The sequence below is a fragment of the Acipenser ruthenus genome, chromosome 6 (assembly GCF_902713425.1).
Source record: "Acipenser ruthenus chromosome 6, fAciRut3.2 maternal haplotype, whole genome shotgun sequence".
NCBI lineage: Eukaryota > Metazoa > Chordata > Actinopteri > Acipenseriformes > Acipenseridae > Acipenser > Acipenser ruthenus.
The window spans coordinates 51,505,811-51,520,618 of record NC_081194.1 but is presented as its reverse complement, the minus strand read 5'-3'; the positions used below and the strand labels follow the sequence as shown (position 1 = coordinate 51,520,618).

Here is a 14,808-nt window from a genome sequence, read left to right as displayed (position 1 = left end):
CGTATAGCAAAATAACGAGGGAGCACTTTATCACCTTTCTGTTTGCTTTATATCATCTTTCTGTGATCTTGGCAAATGCTTGTATGCATAACTGTTCTATTTATAACTATTATTTGAGCAGTGACTCTAATAACAATTACATAACTGTTTGTTTTAGCACAGGATAGAACAATAACAACTAGCAGGCTAACTCTGGTAAGATTGACTTTTTTGCTTGTTGGTTTTAAAACAAATCCATAAGTTATTTTCAAAAACTATACCAAGGGGATAGTGTCTGTTGAGAGCCAGCTGAGCACCAGCATGTTTCAGACCTCTGTCACGTATACAGTCCCTAATGTGATGATGACTAGGATTGGGGCAGTAGTGTGGAGTAGGGGTTAGGGCTCTGGACTCTTGACCGGAGGGTTGTGGGTTTAAACCTGTCTTTCTGAAATGACAGAGAGTCACCTACCTGCAAATATCAGCTGTTTACTGCCCTGTATTCAAGCAGTCACTAAATGTCTTTGGGGTTTACTTTGTAGAACTGTTGGAAGTTGTAGTTATGGGTAAAGGAATGTTTAGTACAGTGGTGGGTTCACTGTTTACTGCCTCAATGTGTCTCATGTTTAGTCTGAGAGTACATGTGGTACACCAGACGTAACCATTAACCTCCCCCCTGCAATACTCTTCACCAAGTGGGTGTGACAAATACACATTCTTTTATGTGCAGCATTTCTTAATGTATGTCTTACTCCCATTAGGAGAGGAGAGTTGCTGGGAGACTAATGGTTTGATAAACCAGATGATCTTAGAAATGAGTTCCTGAGAAATCAATTGAGGCCTCAGTGGTGCTATAAAACATCCGCTGGATGTGATAGTAATATACAAAGTGAATTTAAATAACATGAAAAATACATTCGATATTTCATACCCATACAAAATTGCTCATTAATGTAACATTAGTGAATCCAAAACTAGTGCTAATCCGGGTCTGAAAACCTTGGTTGTATGTTTCATTTTCTACTTCAATGCTATATTGTCATAAGGAATTGTCAATTTACCTCAAATCTTCTAAAATTTTTACAGTAGTAGACGAGGCAATGACAACATATAATACAAAATGTTGTTACTGCATAATGGAACGCATCTAAGAAATGTGTTTGGTAAGTATTATTAAATACAACCCCTCTTTTCTACAGGTTGATTTGGCTAGCTCTGGTAGGGTAAGTACATTTTACAAGATTGTTTCCATTAGTATTTTGGTACATAAACTAAACTTTTAAAGTACAGGTAACTAGTGATAGCTTTGTTTGCAGGTATCCAGTCGTGGAGTCGTCAGTGATGGAAGGAGATATTTTCAAACTGCTCATGAAAACCCTCAGGAGGCAAAGATTCTCAAGAGATCCCTTACAATATTTGGAAATGTAAGAAGCACACCCACCAAAGCATTTTTCTTATCCTCGGCTGGGTGATGGAGGTGGCACACTTTAGCTTTAGATATGAAGGAACCGCTCACTCCATTGTGATGAATCTTGCTAAGGACAATTTTTAGCACATGTTATTGAGAGTATCAGAATATCAGAAGGCATCTCGGCGGCTCACAGTATGTCCAAACTTACTACTTACTACTGAATCTATAGTGCTGATCCAATTATGAAGAAACTTGTTTTGTTTTTTCTTTATCTCAAGTTATTAAGAGTATCAGAATCTTGGAGTGAACTTTAAAGCCTTCCTTAAAATGTGTTTCTTTTATGTTACCAAATCTTGAATGCACAATATAGCCATAGCCATCCACTTTCAAGTTCAAGTTCTTTTTGTTTTCTCATTGCAGGTCATCTTTGCACTAAGTTCTCCAGGTTGCCAGCATATACCTTACAGAGAGTCTAAGCTAACAAGAATTTTAAGAGACTGGTAAGAAAGAGTTTAACATTTTAATTCAGTGAAAACAGAACTCCTTCTGCATCCCCCTGTTTAACTAAGGATTTCAGCATTATTTATGTGTATGAATCCTAGCAGTGTTTTATTGTCTTGCAGTTCTTAACTAAACGTTAAAGAAAATGTCCTTTCTTTGTCAGCCTGGGGGGAAACTGCTTGACATCTCTGATAGTAACCGTCTCCTCAGACCTGTCCTCTGTGCACGAGACTCTGAGCACCCTACAGTTCGCCACCAGAGCGATGGCCATCCCCAGCCGCCCAGTCCGAAACTCCCAGATACAGAGCTGTGCCGTGCAGGTAAAAAAAAAAAAAAAAAGCTGTATCTCTTCACAAGTAAGTATTTTAAAGTAGCTTCCATTTTTTTAAACATTTTTTATTTGCACTGTTCCCTTGAATTTTTATGATTTTTACCACCACTGTGAGTGGTTCTTACTGGAATTATTCAAATATTAAATATGTTTTTAATTTTGATAAGTCTGTGTTAAGGTGTTTGACTAAGTTCAGGAGCTGCTTTTCACCTCTAATTGCCTTTCATTGACATGTATTTTTATTAGGAAACATCAGCACCATCAAGTGCAAAGCAGTGTATTGGCAGCAAAACAAAAGGAAACTTATTCCAAAGTAGCAGATCCCAATATGACGCTGGCTCTCGCCTATTCAGACACTTTGACTGATCTAGTTGAAGCTACATATATCTATGAAAGGCAACTAGAACTGAAGAGCAGTGACTGAGCTCAGGTGAAAGCACCTAAAAACAGATTTAAAAAAAAGAAGGATTTGACAAATTTCAACCAGAAACATTCCGAAGGTTTGAAAACATCATAAAATGGTACATAAAAAAGAAACCACAGCAAAATTACATTTGAAGCTACTTACTCAACAAAAGGTGTAAAAATCAAGCCAAAAAAATAAATTCTTACCTCTCATTAAAAGGATTTTTTTGCAAGTCCCTTTAACATCCACTTTTTAAATTGTATTTTCAAATACCCAAAACAATACAAATACATGGCATTAAAGACTCATTGTGAATTGCTTGTTCTTTCTCTAGGTCAGCAACTCCAAAAATATTGAAAAGCCAAAAACAAATGTCGGTAGACCCCAGACTGAGTTTCCTTGTATAGGCGACAACAAGGTAAGAAGTCCAGTGATGACTGCAATGTTTAATCCATTAAACAGATGGAATTACATAATCTATCATAATCAGTAAATTGTTAATTACATGTGGTATTATTATTATTTATTTCTTAGCAGACGCCCTTATCCAGGGCGACTTACAATTGTTACAAGATATCACATTATACATTATTTCACATTATACAGATATCACATTATTTTTACATACAATTACCCATTTATACAGTTGGGTTTTTACTGGAGCAATCTAGGTAAAGTACCTTGCTCAAGGGTATAACAGCAGTGTCCCCCACTGGGGATTGAACCCACAACCCTCCGGTCAAGAGTCCAGAGCCCTAACCACTACTCCACACTGCTGCCCCACTGCTGGTACACAAGACACTCTTTGTGGGTAACATTCAACGATTATCTTTGTATTACCCACTTAGAACCATTGTGTACCCTCTTTTTATCAAATTATGATTAAACATGGGAAGGTTTGATGAGTTTAAAAAAGGTAAATTCTAAAAAACAAAATCTTTTTCTACATTATTGTAGAGTGTTCAGATGCAGACTTGCCTTCCTCCCATCCTCTTCAGTCCAAGTCCTCCTTCGAGATCCAGCGATAGGAGACGCAAAGAATCTCTTCCCAAACTGGAGCATCCCAGAGAACTGAGAGAACTGAAAGTCACCTTGCCCCACCTAGAGAAATCAAGCGAGAAGATCCCCTATTTGATCAAATCCGCCCCGGCTCCAGAGAAGAACAAACTTGTGGAGGAGCGGGGCAAGTCTCTGAGGTCTCGCTCCAGCAGTCTAGTGGGACCCCCAGATCCTCTCAGAGACAAGCAGCCCAGAATGGAGCCAGCTTCCCCCAGAGTGTCTGTTGAGAGGCTGCCCCCTGAGATGCTCAAAGCCCTGGAGTGCCCCAACTGTAAGAAGGAGAGGAGGATCAGGGATGAGTATGACAAGTACATCATACAGTCCAGGAGGGACAAGGACACCCTTCAGCAGAAGATTGCAGAACTAGAGGCTGACCTCAGGAGGTGTAAAGACGAAAGAGTTGGGGTTTCAAACAGTGGAGAGGTAATGCAATCTGCAGTCAAGAGTCCTGCTAGGGTTGGGGTCCTGAGTAGCTCTGGATTTGGGGGGAGGGTAAGGTCAAAGCTTGTGGACATCCACTGTTTATAGTATTTTCTTGTGGTCTCACATACCAGACATAGGGTCAATGATTTTCCACAATAATGGAATTGGTCTGCTGAAAAAAAATGGCTTATTTTACCGTTTTTGACAAAAACAAACAATAATAAATTGGATTATCTTTTATTTCAATATTTCCTGTGCTTTATATCACATTTGTTATCCTCTAGTGGCAGCTATAATAAATATCAACTTGTACCCTGTGCAAATCATCCATCTTTATCAAATTATTTATATTTGGCACAGGGCACAAATACGTATAGCAAAACCATTCAAAAATTATTTTAACATTAAGATGTATGTTATTGGATTTATGTCTACAGCTCACATGACACTGCACAAGCAAGCTTCCAGTGTTGTTACTAATGATTATTACACATGTAGAGTTTGTACAAAAAAAGATTTATCTGCGAATGTAAAAGTTGTTCCAATAAAACCTCTTAAGTAGGCAATCCTGCAGCATTCACTTGTCTCTGCTAAGTATTGCTAATAATGCTAATAGACTGAGACATTGAAACTTTTATTCTGTGTCGCTGACAGTGTCCTCCAAAACCATTATAAAAATACAGTAATCAGTATAACACTAGATTAATATAAACTAACAGCATTAGTCATTAGAGCTTATTAGGCAGCATTACAATAAAATATGAATAAAAAGTATTCTTAATGGACTAGCCTTTTTAAACAAATCATGTTGCTATGGCTGTGTATCTTGACTTTTGTTCTGCTGTTTGCAGTGCTTTTGCTATTCTTTATTCATGTGTCTCACATGCTGTATTCTGTATATGCTTTAATAGCTGCGAGAATCCACCTCTAAAGTTATTATCAGCATTAATTTTTTTAAGTTATTTTTAAATAATCTATTGGCCTTTATTTAAACAATGTCGTTGGAAAGTTAAAAGTACAAGTATCAAGTAATAAGTAGAACAGAAAAAAATTCTGTAATGTTTTAAATGGAAAATTATTGGCTCTACATTCAGATTTGCTGATTTAAACTGCAGTTGTACAGGTAGTTCAATTATGGGACTTTTAAAAGGATATAAGAATTTAATGCAACGTATTGGGCTTTGATGTTGGCTTTTATTTGCTCTATTACATTTGACAAGTTTACCTTCCACAGGAACAGGAAATAAAGGACATTGGGCATGGGGAGACTGTGGTGGAAACACACAGGGACAAGATGAGCAGTATGGTAAGCAAAAAATGAGCAGTGCAAACTGGGAAGAGGAAAATACAGGGAAGTGTTAACAGATGGCTGGCTTGTAGCTGACGTCAGAACAGGAAATACAGACAATACTGCGGGTGGAAGCGTGATGCGCGTATTTATTAAACATATTAAATACCTGAACAAAACACTTCAAAACAAAAGGCATGAGGGCCAAAACAAACAGACAAAACACAGCGAACACTAAGTAAACAAGTATCATGCTGGTCTTTGCGTAGCAATTGTTTGTATTTCTCTTTAGCTCTCTTTACCTTACATTCCGCCTCTGAACAACCAGCCTTGATAAGCGGCTGATCCACTCTTTTATACAGCTGTGCCGGGGCTCGATTGCTTGTTAATAATTCAAATCGAGCTCAGGCATATTCTGCATGTGAAGTGATTTGGCAGGGAAGGCAATTAACCCTTCCCTGCCGACCTTAAACACAGATGCACAACAAACATTCATTTTAAATAAACAACAAACTTGAAATAAACAAAAAAGACGCACAGGGGCAGGGTGTACCCCACCACAGGAAGCAACAATACAGTGAACAGACATTTTTAGGGGAACTACACCTGAGAATAGAGAAATAAGTGAACTACATTTATATTTTGGAAGAACACACAAATTAAAATTTGCATTAAAGGCCCAAGTACATGTAGTGGTCATCAGTTTCAAGAATATACAGTATATATATCAATTTTTTAATAGACGCCGCCCTCGAATAAACACCACTCTCAATAAAGAAACGTAAAGGCATTTTTTTTCTACCCCTGCTCAAAAAATAAATAAAGTAATGCGCAGCTCTGGCTATGTACATGTGACGCCCCTAAAGAGACTGCAGCCTCAATCCAGCATGTAATACAAACTAATGTACACACACCTTAGTAAGCAAATTTTATTTTATGGTACAGTCCCGAAAGACAACCCAAGTATAACTACTTACAGCACAGCAGTCCTTCACGTCTTTTTTTTGGTTTTTCCCAGCAGAGTTCAGTGCCAACACAGCAGGGGATAAAACAAGGGCTGTCTGTTTACCTTCTCCTCAGCTTGGATGTTGAAAACTTAAACTCAGAGGAACTTAGAGCTTTGCCGGTCACTCTAACCGCTATCCGAAAGCTGGCTGAAGATATCTTCTTGCAGGGAGTTTAGTTGTTTTGTTTTTTAGTCAATTGGAATTTTACTCAGTCCTGTACAAATAGATATATAAAAAAAACTTGCTTACTATCTATGAGAAGATTTTATTTCGGTTTCTCTTACAGAGAAATTACAAACAGGTAAATTACAGTGAGAAAAAAAAAAATTAACGGTGTAGGATAGGAGTAGGAGTAGGTGGTGTGGTCCAGTGGTTAAAGAAAAGGGCTTGTAACTAGGAGGTCCCTGGTTCAAATCCCACCTCAGTCACTGACTCATTGTGTGACCCTGAGCAAGTCACTTAACCTCCTTGTGCTCTGTCTTTCGGGTGAGATGTAGTTGGTAGTGACACTGCAGCTGATGCATAGTTCACACACCCTAGTCTCTGTAAGTCGCCTTGGATAAAGGCGTCTGCTAAATAAACAAATAATAATATTTTAGTTTAACAGAAATCAAACCAATATTCAGAGGTAATATTTTTCGTTAAGAAAAACAACTGCATCACACTCAACTACCGTTCGCTCTCCTCTTCTTGTCCTGCCCCATAACAACCAATACACACTCCTGATTCGCTGGTACAGTACTCCCTGACCTCCCAACTCCCACCTAATAGACTCTCGTTAACTCAGTAAATGTACTGTATTCAAGCCCCCAAAACACACGAGTATAGTGCTGCAGATCAGAGGCTTTCACTGCACCGCTTCTAAAATACCTTAAATCATGTAATAAAATAATGCACCGTTCAAAAACCATAGTATATCTGATAAACGCACCCCTCGAATAAACACCACCCTCAATTAAGTGCTTCAGCTGTTTTTAACAATTGAAAATAAACGCAGAGGCGCTAATTCTAAGTAATACGAGATATATATATATATATATATATATATATATATATATATATATATATATATATATATATATATATACATATATAACCTTGACTACACAATCTATAGTTTAAAGAGTTATAGAACCTCTAATATGAATTCAAAGAGGTATGAAATATAAAAACACGTGGTTCCCCGATACAAGCCCCTTCCAACTAAGTGAAAGTCAGAGAAAGTTAGTTATGCTCATACACAAATCTTGAGTCCTCTGTAGTGAAGTTTCTTTGTCACTAGAAAACAAAAAGCGAGAGCGAGCACAGGCAGACCAAGCACTGACACAAACCGGGGACAAAGTTTACCAGGTGAACTCACCTCTGATCACCCTACTCACCAAGCCCCAGACCAGACATATCACCCAGTGAAATAAATAGTGCTCACAATACTAAACAAAATAGCGGCAAGTGCTCTTAACTAATACTTAGTGCATAAACAAAACATATAAAAACATGTATAAATAATAAGCAACAAGATAGTGAAATAAAACAATATTCAAAATACAAATAAAAATAACCCAGGGGAGCAGAGCGATGAAAAAGAGGGATGCACACCTGTCTCCAATGCAACAGCCCAGCCTACCAAGATCCCCCAAAGAAAATAATCTCAAAACATTACTATTTTAATACACAAAAGGAGGACTCACCATAAAATAATTGAGACCTTTAAATGATGCACGGGCACAGGTCAAAACAATGATAAAAAGATAAAAGCGGTGGCTGGCTGACGTCGTACAATGATAAAAACACAAAGTCATCACAACCAATGCATAAAAAAATGACCTCAGGGAGTTCAAAGAAACTGCCGTCCTGTACACAAAATACACTGGAACTCTCCCTACAAAAATACCCAATAAAATAACAAATCTTTTCAAACAATTAAAATAGTACCGATCACAAGAAAGAGGATTAAGACAGCACAAGCAACTTACCTCGTAACAAGTGGGGGAAACTTGACAAACTCTGCAACCCAGGACACAGCAGACAAAGGAGTAAACTCTTTTCCTCCTCCTTCTTCTTTTAGGTTAATGGCCACCAAGCTTCGTCCAAAGCTTATTGTCGCCACCTACTGTTAGTTTTGATTATTGTTATTGTGAGCCCAACACTTTTGATTTCTGATTTGTTTGTTTTTTTCAGACTGGTTAAATCTCCATTTTCCTAATGAATTTCCTTATATACCTGACCATAGCCCTATCTATTCTATTACAATCCCCTATACCATCCCTAAAAAAATGATTCTGAATATTCAAAGCCCTCAACTCTTCCCCTACCTCTAATCTCACTTCCCTTTATCTAGCACATTCAACCATCAGGTGTTCCACAGTTTCCATAACCCCACATCTCATACATAACCCATTGTCATGTGCTCCAATTCTGTATTAATGTTCATTTAAAGTTGAATGTCCTATAAACAGCATTATTAGGTTAACTTCCTCCTGTCTATTCCCTCCATACCATCCTTCCTGCAAACTGACTTTACTTTGTGATTTATGTCATTTACACCCTTTTTTTCCCCTATTCCACAGTCTGTCATTCATCCACTGTATTTTTTTCTATTATTTTATAATACTCCCTTAACCCATAATGAACATCCATACCCACATCCACTTTCTTCACTGCCATTTTTGCTAACCCATCCGCCCTCTCATTCCTCTCTATTCCTATATGCGCTGGAATCCACACAAAAACCACTTACAATCCTAAACACACACATTCTGACAGTAGATACATTACTTCCTGTACTAAAAATTGACTGCCCTCTCTACCTTAATCTCTAATCGATTGTAATGCCAAAATAATCCCTAATAGTTCAGCCGTCATAATACACACGTTATCTGCAATCCGTACACATTTTCCTACCTCAAATTCTGGAATGTAATAAGCTGCTCCAACCCTACCATTATCTGTATTTTTAGACCCATCTATAAAAATCTTACAGTAATTTCCACATACATGGTTTACCCATTTCCCAGCCAGGTCACAGAAAACCCCTCTTTCCTCCTTTTCTTTAACTTTTAATAAATACAAATCAATCACTGGATTTTTGTAACACCATGGACTGATGACAGAGTTAATATTTTTTAGTCTCACCTGTCCTATACAGTCTTTCAATGTTACCGGCTCCTCAATATCTTTCTTAATTCTCACCCCTGAACATTTTATCACACTCATTCCTTTCATCAATACCTCATACTCCCAACAGGGCTCAAAAATCATTTTAACATGATTTCCATCTCCTCCATTCATTATCTTAACCCACTACCTAATTCTCATCATCTTCTTAAAAAGAGAGGCATTTCCTCAGCAACTACTTGCAATGCTGCAACTGGTGATGAACATAGAGCTCCACCACATATTCTCAGAGCCCTAGCTTGTACCATATCCAGTTTTCCCAGCTCCTTACTAGCTCCTTCCTCATATACCATACTTCCATAATCTAGTGCAGGCCTGATCAGCGAAACTTTTCCTGCTTTTCCAGGTGCATGTTATATACAAGATAAATAATTAAACCTTGATTGCTGTTAATTATGGTCACCACCTGTACCCTGTTATCCCCATGTGTTACATTCAGCAGGAGGTGGAGCAGTTCCGAAAGAATCTCCAGTGCAAGCAGGACCCCCACCCCGAAGCCAATGAAGCTCAACTGAAGCAGACCTGCAGTGCCCGGCTCCAGCAGGCTCAGCAGGCCCAGCTTCTGCACAGGGCAGTTCTACAGGAGAGAGTATGTACATTCTACACCGCTCCCTAACTACAAATCCCAGCTCAGATAAGAGTGGTTGGAGTTGCAGTCTGGGATACGGTTGATCTAACTAGTCATGCACCCACCACCTAATATCAGAAGCCACTTTGATCAATCTCTACTAATTACTGCTCTAGGCCATATACAGTATACTGTTACTTCAGTCAGTAACTAACAGATGTTATTTATGCCTGTGTACAGTCCTAATAATTTAGTAGGACAGAATACAGGCATACTTAACATCAGTCAGTCACTCCTGCTGCTAGATACAGGCTGCTGTCAGATTTTGTTTATGTCCTGTATGTTCTGCATGTCAAGCGTCATTGTTTCATTTTTTTCCAATGCGATTCTCTTGGTCAGGCAGTGTATAAATGTCCCCTTTTAATAAATAGAAGATTAAAATAAACTGAAAACAGCAGAAATGTGACTTGCATAGTTAAACATAACATCTAAAATGGCTTTAGGTAAAGAATGAGGCTCACGTCCCATTCATGTCTTAATTAATAATGGCTCTTATTTTTCATTGCAGGATGGTCTGCTCATTGAAATCGAGGTACTTAAAGCCCAGCTTGATAAGGCCCGTGAGAGAGAGAAGGCTGTGACACAGAGACTGAAAACAGAACAGGACAGAGTTACCCTGGAAACCGAGGACCTCCGGAGCCAACTAGAGAAAAGCAAGGAAAGAGAAAAACAGCAGATTTGCAGACTGGAAAATGAAAAGGTCAATGTCATCCAGCCTTTGCTAAGAAAGAAATGGTCTCTGATAGATATGTTGCAGTATAACATAGTTATGTTTCAATTAAAATTATTTATTTTTTTGGTGATACCAGCTGAACTTGCATATACAAAACACTAGCTTTCAAAACCTCAAAACCAAGTATCTTCTTCAGAGTGGAAACGGATTGTAAACATTTAAAGGTGATTTTAAAGTAAAATGTATTAAAAAAAACAAAACATTTGGCTGTGGGCCAGCACAGTTTATCGTACTAGTTTATACTGATGTATAAAAAACAAGAAGACACCAATAAATGTACTGTAGTGTCTACACTGACCTGTGGTGGTCATTTACTCAGATATAACAATATATATATATATATATATATCTCAAACTTAAACAACATTAGTCTACCAGCTATTTCTACCTTGCTATCTGAAGAAGGTGGAAGCTGAAACTTTGTAGCTAATTATTAAAATAGTTAGTAGTTTATCAATTGCTTTTCTTCTATATTTTACACATACATACAGTGCCTTGCAAAAGTATTCAGACCCCTGACCAATTCTTTCATATTACTGAATTACAAATGGTACATTGAAATTTCGTTCTGTTTGATATTTTATTTTAAAACACTGAAACTCAAAATCAATTATTGTAAGGTGACATTGGTTTTATGTTGGGAAATATTTTTAAGAAAAATAAAAAACTGAAATATCTTGCTTGCATAAGTATTCAACCCCTGTGCTGTGGAAGCTCCCAGTTTACACCGATGAAAGAAATTGCCCTAACGAGGACACAATTACCTTACCATTGGCCTCCACCTGTGAACCATTAAAGTTGCTGTCACATTTTCTTGATAAAAACCCCACTGTTGAAGGATCATTGGTCAGGCTGTGAATCTGAAGGAAAATGAAGACCAAAGAGCATTCTACAGACAGAGATAAAGTAATACAAATGCATAGATTAGGGAAAGGGTACAAAATAATATCGAAGTGTTTGGATATCCCAGTGAGCACAGTTGGATCAATAATCAGGAAGTGGAAGCTGCATCACACCACCCAGGCACTGCCAAGAAAAGGCCGTCCCTCAAACCTCAGCGCTCAAACAAGAAGGAGACTTGTGAGAGAAGCCGCAGAGAGGCCAACAATCACTTTGAAGGAGCTACAGAGTTCAGTGGCTGGGAGTGGAGTAATGGTGCACCAGTCAACCATATCAAGAGCTCTGCATAACACTGGCCTGTATGGGAGGGTGGCAAGAAAGAAGCCGTTACTCAAAAAGTACCATCTGAAAGCACGTCTGGAGTTTGCCAGAAAGCATGAGAGTGACCCAGCTGCGATGTGGGAAAAGGTTTTGTGGTCAGATGAGACCAAGATAGAGCTTTTTGGCCAAAACTCAAAGCGCTATGTGTGGCGCAAACCTAACACTGCCCATGCCTCAAGACACACCATCCCTACAGTGAAGTATGGTGGTGGCAGCATCATGCTGAGGGGATGCTTCTCATAAGCAGGGACTGGGCATCTTGTTAAAATTGAAGGAAGAATGGATGGAGCAAAATACAGGGAAATACTGCAAGAGAACCTGCTTCAGTCCGCTAAAAAACTGAAGCTTGGGAGGAAATTCACCTTTCAGCAGGGCAATGATCCCAAGCACAAGCAACATTGGAGTGGCTCAAGAACAAAAAGGTGAATGTCCTTCAGTGGCCCAGTCAAAGTCCTGATCTCAATCCCATTGAGAATCTGTGGCACTATTTCAAAATTATGGTCCACAAGCATCGTCCAACCAACCTGAGCAACCTGGAGCAAATCTGCCAAGAAGAATGGGCCAAAATCAATCCAACACTGTGTGCAAAGCTGGTACATACTTACCCCAAAAGACTTAAAGCTGTTATTGCAGCGAAAGGTGGCTCTACCAAATATTAATGTGTGGGGGTTGAATACTTATGCAAGCAAGATATTTCAGTTTTTTATTTTTCTTAAAAATATTTCCCAACATAAAACCAATGTCACCTTACAATAATTGATTTTGAGTTTCAGTGTTTTAAAATAAAATATCAAACAAAACGAAATTTCAATGTACCATTTGTAATTCAGTAATATGAGAGAATTGGTCAGGGGTCTGAATACTTTTGCAAGGCACTGTATATATATGTATATATATATATATATATATATATAGAGAGAGAGAGAGATAGAGAGAGAGAGTTGTAGTCAAAAGTTTACATACCCCAATGGAAATGTATAATTTCTCAAAATTTCTTGAAAACAAATAATAATAGGAAAAATCTTTTGTAGCAAAAGTTTTGCTTTTGTGGATGAAGAAAAGTTGTAAGAAATAGATATCTGTAATTATTTATTTCAGCAATTTTTTTGCAAAACTCCAAAAACGCTAATTCAAAAGTATTCATACCCTTTGATGCGATGATAGTATTGTCTATAAGGTGCTAGAAATTTCAATATGATAATGCAGAACCTAATTCTAGAAAAGTCTAGAAAATGCTGGATTGTAGGTGAACATTCTTAGAGAGTATAAAAGGCTTAGGCATAGATGATTGCTGTCATTACCAATAAGTCAATATTAAGGAAAACGTAATGAACTATCTGAAGACCTTAGGCAAAAAATGATTTATTGTCATAAAGCTGGAGAAGGATACAAGAAGATTTCCAAGTATTTGAGTATCCCAATTTCAACTATCGTTTCTATTATCAAGAAGTACAAGACTCATGGTACTGTCACAACGCTCCCTTGGTCTGGAAGAAAGATGGTTCTTTCACCAAGAACAAGTAGAAGAATAATGAGGAAGGTTTATAACAATCCGAGATTGACTGCCAAAGACATTCAAAGTGAATTGGCTGCAAGTGGGTCTGGGGTTTCCTTTTCAATCATAGATCGAGTATTGCATGGTGAAGGTATTAATATTCGCAGGCCAAGGAAAAAGTCACTCTTAGGAAAACGTGACAAGGACAATCTCTTAAAGTTTGCAAAACGGCATTTGAATGATGGATATGAGTTCTGGTCAAAGGTTTTGTGGAGTGATGAAACTCGAGCTATTTGGGCACGCTGATAGTCATTACGTTTGGAGAAAGTCTGGTGAGGCGTACAAACAAAATAACACCATACTGTGACAGAGAGAGAATGAATCCAAGCTGCAAATCTCCCTCCCAACGAGAAAATGTGCTTTGTAAGGTTGGTGGTTTGCTTCCCCATAGATGGAGCGACTCAACAGTAGGCAGAAACCAGAAGTCGGCCATCTTGGAGGAAGCGTGTAGCTGCACGTACACAAAACGAATCCCTTGCGATCGGCTACGGGGCAGGCAGCGATTGGAGAAAGCCTGACGCCGGGCTGATTGCAGGGAGGAGTTGGGTAGTACAAAGGGGGCGCAGCTATGTAAGTACGGCCCCTTGCGCTGAAGATGTCTTTGTTTTGTGTTTATTGCAGAGGAGGAATAGGAAGCAGGAGCTGCCGCCACAGAGCCAACACAAACCCCTGAGCACGACCTTCAGTGCACAACACTTACACGCACCACGACCCCGGATTTGGAAGAGCACAGCTTCGTGCACTGTGGATGTGGATTGTTACTTCTTGTACTTTTGTCTTTTGTTTTGGGTTTGCAGGCCCGCCTTGTTCCCCCCACTACCATTGTTGGTAGAGAGGTGGTTTATTTGTGTTTGTATATAAAATACACACGTAGCATTTTGGGATTACAATTGCTGTTTGGACATACGATTCACTACACCACTCACATCCTGTTCACACATACCTACTGTCAAGCATGGAGGTGGTAATATCCTTCTATGGGGCTGTTTTTCCTCTAACGGCACAGGAAATGTAGTTTCAATACATGGTAAAGTGGATTCTGTAGCATACCAAAAGATATTGGCCGATCATCTGAAACCCTCCGCTACAAAA

The 14,808-nt window shown here is 38.6% G+C and overlaps 1 protein-coding gene and 1 long non-coding RNA gene across 4 annotated transcripts in view; one reads left to right on the top strand and one right to left on the bottom strand.

The window, feature by feature from the left end:
* si:ch211-63b16.4 (uncharacterized) overlaps positions 1-14,808 on the top strand; it is a 32,389-nt gene that overhangs the window by 13,580 nt on the left and 4,001 nt on the right. Inside the window, exons 11-20 of one of the 2 annotated variants that reach the window (XM_034018319.3) lie at positions 158-195; positions 1,179-1,202; positions 1,296-1,403; positions 1,811-1,890; positions 2,055-2,211; positions 2,963-3,046; positions 3,586-4,110; positions 5,345-5,416; positions 10,022-10,168; positions 10,716-10,907. In XM_034018319.3, coding sequence (XP_033874210.3) covers positions 158-195; positions 1,179-1,202; positions 1,296-1,403; positions 1,811-1,890; positions 2,055-2,211; positions 2,963-3,046; positions 3,586-4,110; positions 5,345-5,416; positions 10,022-10,168; positions 10,716-10,907 — 1,427 coding nt within the window. Of the gene's footprint in view, positions 1-157; positions 196-1,178; positions 1,203-1,295; positions 1,404-1,810; positions 1,891-2,054; positions 2,212-2,962; positions 3,047-3,585; positions 4,111-5,344; positions 5,417-10,018; positions 10,169-10,715; positions 10,908-14,808 lie in introns of both variants that reach the window. The other variant, XM_034018318.3, reaches the window with a different exon arrangement.
* On the bottom strand, positions 3,824-9,053 carry LOC117411137 (uncharacterized). Of its 2 annotated transcripts, none has more exons than XR_009328906.1 (3): positions 8,379-9,053; positions 6,376-6,619; positions 3,824-3,956 (listed from the first exon to the last, which is right to left on the bottom strand). It is a non-coding gene; the product is annotated as an uncharacterized LOC117411137 (long non-coding RNA). The 2 variants fall into 2 exon arrangements; XR_009328907.1 differs by lacking the exon at positions 8,379-9,053 and adding an exon at positions 8,094-8,370.